Source organism: Dichomitus squalens, assembly GCF_000275845.1.
Source record: "Dichomitus squalens LYAD-421 SS1 unplaced genomic scaffold DICSQscaffold_25, whole genome shotgun sequence".
Taxonomy (NCBI): Eukaryota; Fungi; Basidiomycota; class Agaricomycetes; order Polyporales; family Polyporaceae; genus Dichomitus; species Dichomitus squalens.
In genome coordinates, this window is record NW_006766907.1 from 87,288 (window position 1) to 98,000 (window position 10,713).

Sequence of the window (10,713 nt, forward strand, 5' to 3'; positions counted from 1 at the left end):
AGGGCGGGCCGGCCCGAGGAGAAGGGATGGAGTGAGCATGATGCGGCCGGGCGGGGGGCCGGGTTGGGGAGGAAGCAGTGAGCGGATCACCGCGTAAGAGGCCCCGGAGGGCAGGCGGAACGACGAGAGGGCGCAGCGAGCTGCCCGGAGGAGTGGCGAGTGGCGAGGACACGGATGCCCGGAGGGGTGGCGAGCGGATCGCCGAAGAAAGGAGCTGGTGGTCCCCATTGGGCAACACCGTGAACGACGTGGTGTGCACCAACCAGCGGGCAAAAAACGAAAGCTCGAGGAGCGCGAGCTCCCGAAGGGCGAGGGGACGAGGATCCTGGGCTGCGAGCCCTTAACCTATATACTACTAGAGACAAAGCAGATGTAAAGCGGCGAGGGGGTGGCACGAGTTACGCTGTCATAGACCCTGGACAATAATCATTGTCCAAAACAAAAACGGGAGGGCCCAGTCACGTGTTCTGTCGCGTCGCGTATGTGCGCGTCGCGACACGTTTCACACTCCGACACTGCCACCTCCGACGCTCTTTGTTCTCCTCCACCACGCCTCTCCCGGCCACACCACCTTGTTGTTCCCTGCCTAGACGGGTATAGGGACTGTATAGCGCTATAACACTATCTGAGGCGACCCCTTTCGCGGTGGCGACGTTTGCTCGACCCTCCGTAGCTAACACTCAATCGCCATGCACCTGAACGGCTATACGGTTTGGATCTCGTGCGATGGCAAGTCCTTACCCGAATACAAGACGGAGCGCAAAGGAGAAGATCGAAATACTATCACATGCTACATACCCAGCGAGACTGGCGAGGCACGTCCTCGTATAGCCAGTGTTGTCCTCCTGGCCTGTTTGCTAACCATTGTCCGATCATCAGACGTTCAGCATTGAATGGCGCGACTACGTCAACCAGAGCCATCTCCGCTTTGTCACAAAGGTCGACGGGAGGGCTGTGGGGGGCAACAGGTGCCGCCCAGGGGGCAAAGGCTTGCGGTGGGGCGTCCGGACGAGTACGACGACTCGGCAGCCGTTCCAGTTCGCTCCGCTCCGGACTACGGGTGCGTTCATATCCCTCCCCCCACCTCTTCGTCGTGTTGCTGATTCTGAACGTCAGACGACGAGGAGCATATGTACGCCCTCGCCTCGCACGCCGCGCTGGGCGAGATCGAAGTCTCTGTCATACGCATTCGCGCGGAGTACAGATCTGTCCCGCACACGATGGGCAAGTTCCGGCCTGTAGAAGCAGTGCACGAGCGAAGTAAGAAGGCGGGGGTGCATTGTGTATCGTACGTGCTCATACATCACAGACCGTCGAGAGGAGCGCGTTGACTTAGTGGGATGTTTTAGGCTGGGCGCTAATCGTCAAGTACCGCTGAGCAGGACGCAAACGTCCAGTACGCCGCTCAATCCTCGCGAGGGCCCGGTCGCAAAGTTCGTCTTCCGGTATCGCCCGAAAGGTGAGCGCATATGCTCACCTCGTGAGTGTGTTCTGTGTTTGCTGAACTTGTAGTGCCGTAGCTCTGCTCCAAGCGCAGGGCATCATTCCCATACCCCTCCCAGCTGCAGACAGGAAGCCCGCACTACCCGACCGGAAGCTCAAGAGACGTCCGTCGTCAGACGGAGAAGGGTATGGAGATGCGCAGCCCGCCCACCGTGCTAAGCGTGCCCGGCACATACATAACATCGACGAGGAGGACGTCAAACCTCGCATCTTCAAGATCGACCTGTCTGATGAAGAGGATGTCAAGCCTGATATCGTGAAGGATGAGCTTTCGGATGACGACGAGGAAGAGGAAGAAGTCGCAGAAGCGGTGATTGTAAAGGACGAGCCGTCCGAAGATGAGAAGGAAGAGGACGAGGAAGAGGAGGATCTGGAAGTGCTCCAGGTTTGTTCACGTCTCTCGGGGGAACGATTTGCGCATGCTCATGCGATATGTATCCAGAGCCAGATCCAGCAACTGCAGGAGAAGTTGGCGAGGGCTGCGCGGCGAAAGTCTCTTTCTGCGTCGCAATCCGGATCGCAGTCGCACGCGCGAAACATCAAGAAGGAGGAACCCGGGCCGGCGACGCAGCTTGGCGCGGTGGTAATCGACCTTACTTTGGAAGACGATGAATGAGTTCGGCGAGAGTGGGGCACTGGGATCAAGCTGGGTGAGCATGGTGTGTATCAACTTGGCTGTACACGCGCGACGTCTGATGAAGAAATAAGACTGTGGTTTCGTCTGTTGTATGATTATTGCATCCTGGTATCAACTGCTTTGTATCCCGATATCTTCGACCTGTCGCTATGTGTCGGTGCATCGCATTGCATTGCATGTGGGGACTTGGGCGTGGATCATCTCCCACGCCTTGAGGGTGAGTCGATTGGGTAACAAATCTAATCTCACGATAATCTAACACGTAAACGAACCTCACTGTAGTGTGTTAGAATACGCTCATTGATCTCTGAGCAACAAGTGACTCAAATGAACTCTTTGGGTGTGTATCCATGGATGCTTAGTAGCTGCCTGTTTTGCGCTTGAGAGGTCCGTACGGGGTCGCACGACCATGGGGAAGGTCGCGTGATCCACTGCCTCTTGGGTCCTTCTCGCCTTCGTCGGTTGATGCTTCGCTCATCCTCGGAACACAAAAGCGGGGTAGCTTCTTTGGCGCGCGGTCGTTATAAGAGCCTTCTGCTAAAAATGATCTACTCTAAAGTCTTCGCCTGTTCTCCAAGCATACTACCCCTGCCATCCCTTCTGTCAAGATGGAAGCCTCCGCACACCCGAAAATCACAAGTTACTTCACAGAGTCGGATGTTGAGGGAACCGTGACTTCATCAGTATGAGCCTTGTCGCATATTACATGGACGATGGACGACCGATCTCACAGGCGTCCCTACAGGCAGGCGAAAGGGAATATGATACTCCTTCCCAAGAGCCGTCCCTCAATGTCAGGGTGCGACTTTGATCGCGGCGTTTATCGTGGATAGAGTTCTAACTAGCGCTCAGGAGCTCCGGGAGGAACTTCGACAAGAACTAGAAGAGGAATTCACCGCCGAACGAAAAGCAGATGTGTGGAGGTCCTATGCCGAAGCCGTGAAGACTCACCACGATGAATTGGTAGAGAGGTGGCAGGCCGAAATGGACAACATCCTCATCTACGTGAGCTCTCACGCGTCGTCCGTATTTGAACATACATGCTGATGAGCCATGACAGGCTGGTTTGTTCTCTGCAGTTCTCACCGGATTCAACGTCCAGTCTTACCAGCTCCTCCTTCCGACAATTGTGGATCCATCTCTCGCTGTCCTCCAACAAATCTCACAGCAACTGAGCAGCTTTTCTCTCGGCCCGTCCTTCGTCAACTCGACCCATCCAGCTCGACCTGTAGATCAGATCCAGCCTCCATTTCATGCGCCAACGTCAGCGATCCTGATCAACGCGCTATGGTTCCCGAGCCTCATTTTCAGCCTCGCTTCCGCGTCCATCGCACTAATGGTCAAGCAGTGGTTGCACGACATCTCCGTCGGGCTTTCTGGGACCTCTCCGCGAGATGCGCGACGCCGCCAGTATCGCCATAACTCCCTACGGACGTGGCAAGTGGGAATCATTGTCCTCATCCCGTCTATACTCCTGCAACTCGCCCTTGTCATGTTCCTTTCAGGCTTGCTGGCACTCCTTTGGACGCTCCACCGCACCGTCGCTATCGTCGGAACCATTCTGATTGGCATGCTTTTCCTGTTTCTCGTCATTGTCGTGACGCTACCACTATTTCGGTGGGACTGCTGCTACCGCACTCCGCAAGCGCAGGCGATCTACGTCATGGCCCGTCAGGTACTTCGCAGCACAAGCCATGTCCTACGCTTCTGCGGTGGCTTGCTGCGTAGCCTGCTAGGCATCCGCATCGTCTCGTTCCTCAGGCGCATCCCGTCTCCACTGAGGATCATAGACAAGATGCCCACCTGGAGAGGGCGAGAAGAGAGGCATCTATCCAGTGCTGCCCAAGCGCTCGACTGCAGTACCGCTGTTATGGCCTTCACGACCACCTACGACTTCACCTACCTCCACACATTGCATGTTGTCCTCCCTATGCAGCACTTCAAACACTGCTTTAATGACATCGTCGCCGCACACAAAGAACAATGGGGCACAGAGCCATACATGACCGACCGCTTCCGAACGACGGTCCTCGCGCGCCCGCTCCTGTACGCAATACGCTGCATATACACTGCGGCAGTTAGGCCTAGGTGGGGGACCCCGAGGGAGAGGGAGATCGATCGGGTGTGTGAGTTCATGCTGGACCAGGTCGATGCGGGTAAGGTGGACGATGTGGATTATGCGCTGACGACCTTCGCGTTGCTCGGGACCGGGGACGGCGAGTTGGTGAGGAAGGGGTATGAGAAGATGCATACGGCGCTGAAGCATAGGAAGGTGAGCTATCGCCTTTCCTATCGCTCAATCCGATATGGTGCGTCGACCTCAATCGTTTCTATATGCGTATTATTCGCTGTTAGGGTCTAACTCACGTATTCATTGCCGTCCAGTGGTGACTGCGTGTCAGTGGTACTTCGACAAGTGGAAACCCGAACCATCCACGGCCGCCATGGACCGTGATATGTTCCTCGAGTACCAACTCAGACCGCTGTATGGCATCCTCGTATGCGCCAAGGAGGCGCTATTCCCCTACACTCTTCTTTCACCGGAGCAAACGCAGGCCGTATGCTCACAAACACGGGTCGTTCTGTCTACATTCAAGGAAAATCTGAATTCGTTCGATTGGGAGCAGTTGCTACCAACAGCTACGCTAGATCCCTCACGGCCAAGAAGCAGGATTTCAGCACCCAGCGAGGGGCCGGTACAAAGACGGCGTTTGCCCCGGAGGAGTCCGTCGATCCCGGACGACCTCGGCGTCCTCAATTGGTTCCGCTTGCGGTTCAGCTTCAATGTCGTGGAGCCAATCACAGCCCTCTGCGAGAATCCACGCAGTGCGCAGGTCGTACCCGAGGGAACGGTCGAGGCGCTGCAGCGTAGCTGGACGGCGGTAAAGGCCTCGATGGATGCGCGCTTCCATCTCCAGGGCTCTCGATCTCCCAGTCCGGCTCCGGCTATGCTGGAGGCACAGGACGGGCGGTATCTACCGCCGAATGCCAGGAGGAGTATACGTGAGTTCGAAGGTAAATTGGAGAAGCTGAGGCAGATAGTCACCCGGAACGTGACGGGCGAGGAGAACAGTTTTGTAGGTGCTTTTCCCTGCTCAACTATGCCGATAGCTGATGATACCGCCTCGCCCAAGTTGCTTGCACATCCTGATGTCTCCGTGCAGGTCCCATCTCCATCCGGGTCTGCACCGGCGGTTTTGCGGTCGTAGTGTCCGATTTTGGGTGGCACCAGACCTGCTTGTACCACACAGACTAGTACACTGCCATCCACCGTAATCAGGTCCGAACTTTACGTTACAGGAACCAGTCCTCTGTTCGTTTGTGCCACGTACTACTCGATAAGTAACAACGCAAGTATTCGGATCCCAGCATGACACCCAATTGAACGTGACGCCTTCACGTAATACCTGGGACGTGAGAGCTCTTTGTACACATCCCCACAATACTGCTCTCTGGCATCGTCGAGAATGTGCTGATTTGTGAGTCCGCAGAAGTTACATAGGTACCATCCTGAACTGAGGCTTGCACATCCCTACTGCTATCGCCGGTATCTTTGCAGGTTAAGACGCGGTGACGCTTACGGCTTTAAGCTTTCGGTTCACTCCACAGACCTGTCAACGACTCGGATGATATTCCCGGTACTCACAGCCTTTGTACTCGAGGTTCTGATGGAAGACATATGTAAGAATAGAGTGAGCCTACTCCCCAGGTATATGGCCTGCTACCCAGTGACCCCGCTCCAGTGGGCTCTTCGACCTCCTACCCATCTTTCGAGCGCGCAGGTGTGTAGCCTCGTTTTCAACATGCGTGTTACCTGATAGAACATGTCAAGTTGCAACCTGATAGAGGATGGCCTACATCTTTTCCACACATCATGAGAGAAGTGAACCCGGTGATGCAGATGTTCACACGACGGCGCTCCATATGCTCCCCAGAGAAGTATCAGTCTCCCTGGATACTCCAGCGAACGGCTGGAGCCCCGTCCCTCGGGGGGTAGGTCTGTCCCCATCACGTGCCCTGCGTCTACTGAACGCTTGCGTACATGACGGCAGGCTCTCCTTAGAGAACTCGAGGACCGACCTACGGAAGCTGAGAAGGCGAAAGTTTGGAACGAGTCAGCGGAAGTGGTGAAGATCTATCACCATGAGCTTGTGAGGCGCTGGCAAGCTGAGATGGACAACATACTCATCTACGTGAGTGCAACTGTCTCTGAACGCTGATAAAGACTCATGCATCTGTTCGCGCAGGCTGGTCTATTCTCAGCTGTGCTCACTGCATTTAATGTGCAGTCATATCAAACTCTTCAGCCGGCGTCCGCGGATACGTCTACTGCTGTACTTCAGCAAATATCCGCCCAGCTTTCTAGCTTCTCTGTGAATCTCCCATCCATCAACTCGACACATATTCCTCGTCCTCTCAACGAAATCAAGCCCTCTTTCAATGCACCCCTATCGGCTATCTGGATCAACGCGCTTTGGTTCTCGAGCCTGATCTGTAGCCTTGCCTCTGCCTCTATAGCGCTCATCGTGAAGCAATGGCTGCATGAGTTGACTCTAGGGCTCTCTGGTACGACGCGTGAAAGCGCAAGGCGTCGACAGTACCGTCATAACACCCTCGTGAAGTGGCGTGTCGAGGCTATCGTTCGCACACCATCCATACTACTCCAAATCGCCCTCGTGCTTTTCCTTTCTGGACTTATCATCTTGCTATGGACCCTCGATACCACTGTGGCCGTGGTGGGCACGATTCTCGTCTCGGCCCTGTTCCTGTTCATGGTGATCATCACGGTCCTACCTGCATTCCAGTGGGATTGCTGCTATCGCTCCCCACAGGCCCTTCTGGTTTATGTCGTGGTCCGATTCACGCGCAATGTGCTTCGTAATCTGACCCTCAAGATGTACATACTCTCGCGATCCTGGATAGCGCGTCACCCCAACTGACCGACCTGGAGAGTCGTTCTCATCCCCATCCGATGGCTCCGACGGGATATGCCCACTTGGAGGGGCAGAGAAGAGGCGGACATCTTTCAAACGGCTGGATCCCTCGACCTCAGCACCGCTACTATGGCTTACACGACCACGTTCGAGGCCGAGCATCTGCAAGCGTTCTACGTCATCCTCCCTGACCTTCCTGAAGATCAACTCAGCCAGTGCTTCCGCCACGTCTTCGTCGCATGGGAGGAGCAATGGGGCGGATACAGCCTAACGGACCTACCGCCGGAGGGGAGGAGGCATAAACAGAAGCTGACACGCCAGTTGTTACACGCTCTGCGATGCTTTCTCTTGACTGATCCCGATCGGCGGCCCGACTGCAGAAGAATATTAGACAGGATGTGGCGCTCACTCCAGGATATGACTTACTTCCCTGAGGCGGGTGATCTTGTCATTACCACTCTCTCTCTTCTCAGTATAGGCGACGCATCCTGGGCTCGGCGGAAAGGAAAAGTCCCGAGACTCACCTCTCTTACCGTGCGATCCGATATGGTTCATGACATGAGCTGGCCGCTGTGAAATGCCGCTAATACGATCTCTAGCCATCGCTGCCTGCGAATGGAGGTTCAACGACTGGAGCGAGAGCGGAGGCTATGAGTCCCTGCTCAAGTGGCTGAAAGCGGTCGGCAACATCGTACAACATCGTACGCCTCCTATCTGAGGCACTCTCGACGGAGTCAGCACTGCCCCCGGACCAGGTTCAGCTTATACTTGACCGTGGGCGCGAAACGCTGTCGACGTTCGGAGATAGCCTACTTCGCTGGAAAGGCATGGACGTGGGGAGCATCGCATCTTGGGGAGACCCTGGAATGTATCTGACCTCGTTGTCCGCTGACTTGGATGCACTCATCGCGGACCCGCTCGTCACCCTGTGCGAGGACCCGAAGGGACGCGATGCAATACCAGAAAGTGCCGTCGTGGCACTCGAGGATGTGTGGTCTTCAGCAAAGGTGACCCACAAACGATCTTCTGTGGCCGGGAGTCCATCTACATTGCCGGCTTCAAGCGGCACTGTCAGCGAATTCGAGGAGAAGCTAGTGCAAATCAGAGTCGAGACAGGAAGTTCCGGAACCCGAACTGCATGTGCTCCTAGCCTCGACTCATGCATGTTACCTCACTCACGCTCAGGCTCCATACCGCAAGTTCCTGTTCAGGGGGTCGGAGGTGTGGTGAATTCAGCCTAGGAGCCAGGAAAGTATACTGCTGAATGTAGACTGATTTCGGCAGCCCGTATCTCTGAGGTGGCTTGCTATCTGATATCCGCGCATACTACCAAGAAAGATACGGAGAATGATAGCAGATGCTATCCTATTCTCGAGCGCAAGCACAGTCGATCGAGCTTCGCCCGGCAGGAATCGAAAACCCGGTTTGGCGCTCCTGCTGAACGCGATATTGCATGACTACAAGTCGTCCCGACCGTCGGCATTGTCTTGATGTAGAACTTCCAGCCGGATTGCTACTCGGTGGGGGTTTTGTCACTAGTGGGTGCGACCGCGCGCGACCGTGAGATCCAATGGTTTTTTGAGATTTGGATTACTTCCGAAGACGAAAAGCCGCGGGAACACAAGTTATCGACGGCCGTCGACGACAACAACCAGGCCATCTCGTGCTACGAACCTAGCGAGGCTGGCAAGTATTCGGCGTACGCGATCCATGCGCTCGAACCGCCCTCCCATGCTGCTCACTTTGAACACCACTGATAGCTTCTTGCCGCGTATGAGAGCGTAGCTAGAGATGGACGCGTCGGATCGTTCTGTTTAGGTGATGTGCACAAGCTGAAAGGAGCGAGAGCGTCGGACGTTGGTGCATCCTTAGACAGCAGCGAGATGGGTTGAGGATAAAAAGAAGCAAGAAAGGGTACGAATATCCTCATACTCATGACGGCCGTTGGATAGCACAGAGAGGATAAGAGGACATCACGGGCCATGGACAAGCACGACAATGGAAAGCCGAGACGGCTGCCGCCGAGCACACGTGACAAGACGTATCATCACCTCGCGTCGCACAAGCGGCCCGACACCTGCCAAACTCGACATTGGACCAAACTGTCATATTACTACATAGCAGCCACGACATCGCCGGCACTGCACCATATACCGTGCTCTGCGAGCTCCGCTCGCAGGTCGCAATCGTTCTCCGCTCCTCTGTGAATGATGCGTACTGCTAAGTGCGAGGTCTGGATCACGTTTGAAGGAAAACGCTTGCCAGAGTACGACACCCAAGCAGAGGATGATGGGGGAAAGACCCTGAGCTGCTTCGTTCCGAGCGAGGCTGGAAAGGTTAGTGGTCTGTATATCCGTAACGCTTAGGCTTCTCTGCACTACTGTGGCTTACATGCTTATGCGTGACCAGAGCTTCGCGCTGGAGTGGCGGAATTCAACAACTGACGCTTTGTTCTTCTCAATGAACATAGATGGAAGCGAAGTCACTAAGGGTAACTTTGAGAGGCCTGGAGAAAGAGGAGGTAGAAGATGTTGGAACGCGTACGGCAAGGCAAGCGTGGTGCGAGAGCCCCGGCCGTGTCTCAGGCGAACAGTCTTGTCGCGCCGGTGATGCGGCTTGTCGCAGCTTGTCGCGCCTAGGCGGATTCATCCCACTTTGTTCTCGAATGCTACGTCTCATTTATCTTGTAGCGTACATGTCTTGTTCTAGTATGGTATTAAGTACCCCCGATTTCAGTCAGCTCACCTCAGTCCCGCGTACACGCGTACTGAGGTGAGTATACGATTATTACTTACTTCGATTGCTTATGCTTACTATCACTCTATAGTGCTTTACTACAGGTATTATAAATATATATCAGTCCCGCGTACACGCGTACTGAGTGCTTTACTACAGAAGAGGCGTTTACCAGAGTCCGACCGTGATCCTTCCCTTCCAATTCGCCGACTTGATAACAACTGGTTCGCCTTTGTTCCTAAAGGAGATTGATCTACTGCTAATCATTCACCATGCGACTTTCAGAAGAGGATAACGCTCAGCAGGCAGACAGTGCCCCTGAATTGGGAACTATTGGTGTCACATTGAAGCGTGTGCGCCTGGTGGGGCCCGTGATCTCCTCACGAGGACAACGATTTACCGATATGTTCCAACCGGTGGGACCTGTGCACGAGCGGTCAAAGAAAACAGGGCGGCATCGTGCAACGTGCGTGTTCCTCCCATTCATAACTTTTGTCACGCCGCTAACAGCATACATCAGGAAAATGTCACGGACTTGGACCCATACTTGGGCCCAAGTTCATGTACTTGGACTCAAGTCCGTGTACTTGGCCTCAAGTCCGTGTACTTGGACTCAAGTCCGTGTACTTGGCCTCAAGTCCGTGTACTTGGCCCCAAGTCCACAGACTTGACCCAAGTCTATATACTTGGGGTACTTGGGGTACTTGGGCCACAACTTGGACTTTACATGTTGACTTCAGTATACTCAGGCCTCAATTTGAGCAATTGGTGTTCTATCAGTCACACATCTTGTATCTTATGTAATAATATCTATCATAGACATCCATACACTAGTTGTAAACCAGTCTGTTTTAAGGCCGTAGAAGCAGCTTTATAGTCTATTAGAAGAAGGGACAATAACAT

At 54.5% G+C, this 10,713-nt stretch overlaps 4 protein-coding genes across 4 annotated transcripts; all 4 read left to right on the top strand.

Annotated features, from left to right (window-relative positions):
* Nucleotides 1–552: 552 nt before the first annotated feature.
* DICSQDRAFT_156089 (uncharacterized protein) lies at nt 553–2,246 on the top strand. Its single transcript, XM_007367388.1, has 6 exons — nt 553–815; nt 880–1,060; nt 1,117–1,288; nt 1,350–1,459; nt 1,521–1,888; nt 1,946–2,246. The coding sequence occupies exons 1-6, from the start codon at nt 690–692 to the stop codon at nt 2,117–2,119; spliced, it is 1,131 nt and encodes a 376-aa protein (XP_007367450.1). The 5' UTR covers nt 553–689; the 3' UTR covers nt 2,120–2,246.
* Nucleotides 2,247–2,825: 579 nt separating this feature from the next.
* DICSQDRAFT_171706 (uncharacterized protein) lies at nt 2,826–5,349 on the top strand (the record flags this gene model as incomplete). The annotated part of the gene is made up of 5 exons (XM_007367389.1): nt 2,826–2,939; nt 2,993–3,145; nt 3,201–4,412; nt 4,543–5,217; nt 5,275–5,349. The coding sequence occupies 5 exons, from the start codon at nt 2,826–2,828 to the stop codon at nt 5,347–5,349; spliced, it is 2,229 nt and encodes a 742-aa protein (XP_007367451.1).
* A 1,020-nt stretch (nt 5,350–6,369) lies between these two features.
* DICSQDRAFT_64388 (uncharacterized protein) lies at nt 6,370–7,080 on the top strand (the record flags this gene model as incomplete). Its single annotated transcript, XM_007367390.1, has 1 exon — nt 6,370–7,080. The coding sequence occupies one exon, from the start codon at nt 6,370–6,372 to the stop codon at nt 7,078–7,080; it is 711 nt and encodes a 236-aa protein (XP_007367452.1).
* A 2,150-nt stretch (nt 7,081–9,230) lies between these two features.
* Nucleotides 9,231–9,799, top strand: DICSQDRAFT_138202 (uncharacterized protein). Its single transcript, XM_007367391.1, has 2 exons — nt 9,231–9,410; nt 9,484–9,799. Exons 1-2 carry the CDS (start codon nt 9,285–9,287, stop codon nt 9,682–9,684), a joined length of 327 nt encoding a protein of 108 aa, XP_007367453.1. The 5' UTR covers nt 9,231–9,284; the 3' UTR covers nt 9,685–9,799.
* Nucleotides 9,800–10,713: the final 914 nt, after the last annotated feature.

Excerpts from the sequence above, each read along its gene's own strand:
- DICSQDRAFT_156089 (XM_007367388.1), top strand. The coding sequence starts at position 690 with ATGCACCTGAACGGCTATACGGTTTGGATCTCGTGCGATGGCAAGTCC. Across the intron at positions 1,061-1,116 it reads CGCTCCGCTCCGGACTACGG|ACGACGAGGAGCATATGTAC; the intron begins GTGCGTTCATAT and ends TCTGAACGTCAG. Across the intron at positions 1,460-1,520 it reads CTTCCGGTATCGCCCGAAAG|CTCTGCTCCAAGCGCAGGGC; the intron begins GTGAGCGCATAT and ends GTAGTGCCGTAG.
- DICSQDRAFT_138202 (XM_007367391.1), top strand. The coding sequence starts at position 9,285 with ATGCGTACTGCTAAGTGCGAGGTCTGGATCACGTTTGAAGGAAAACGC. Across the intron at positions 9,411-9,483 it reads TTCCGAGCGAGGCTGGAAAG|AGCTTCGCGCTGGAGTGGCG; the intron begins GTTAGTGGTCTG and ends ATGCGTGACCAG.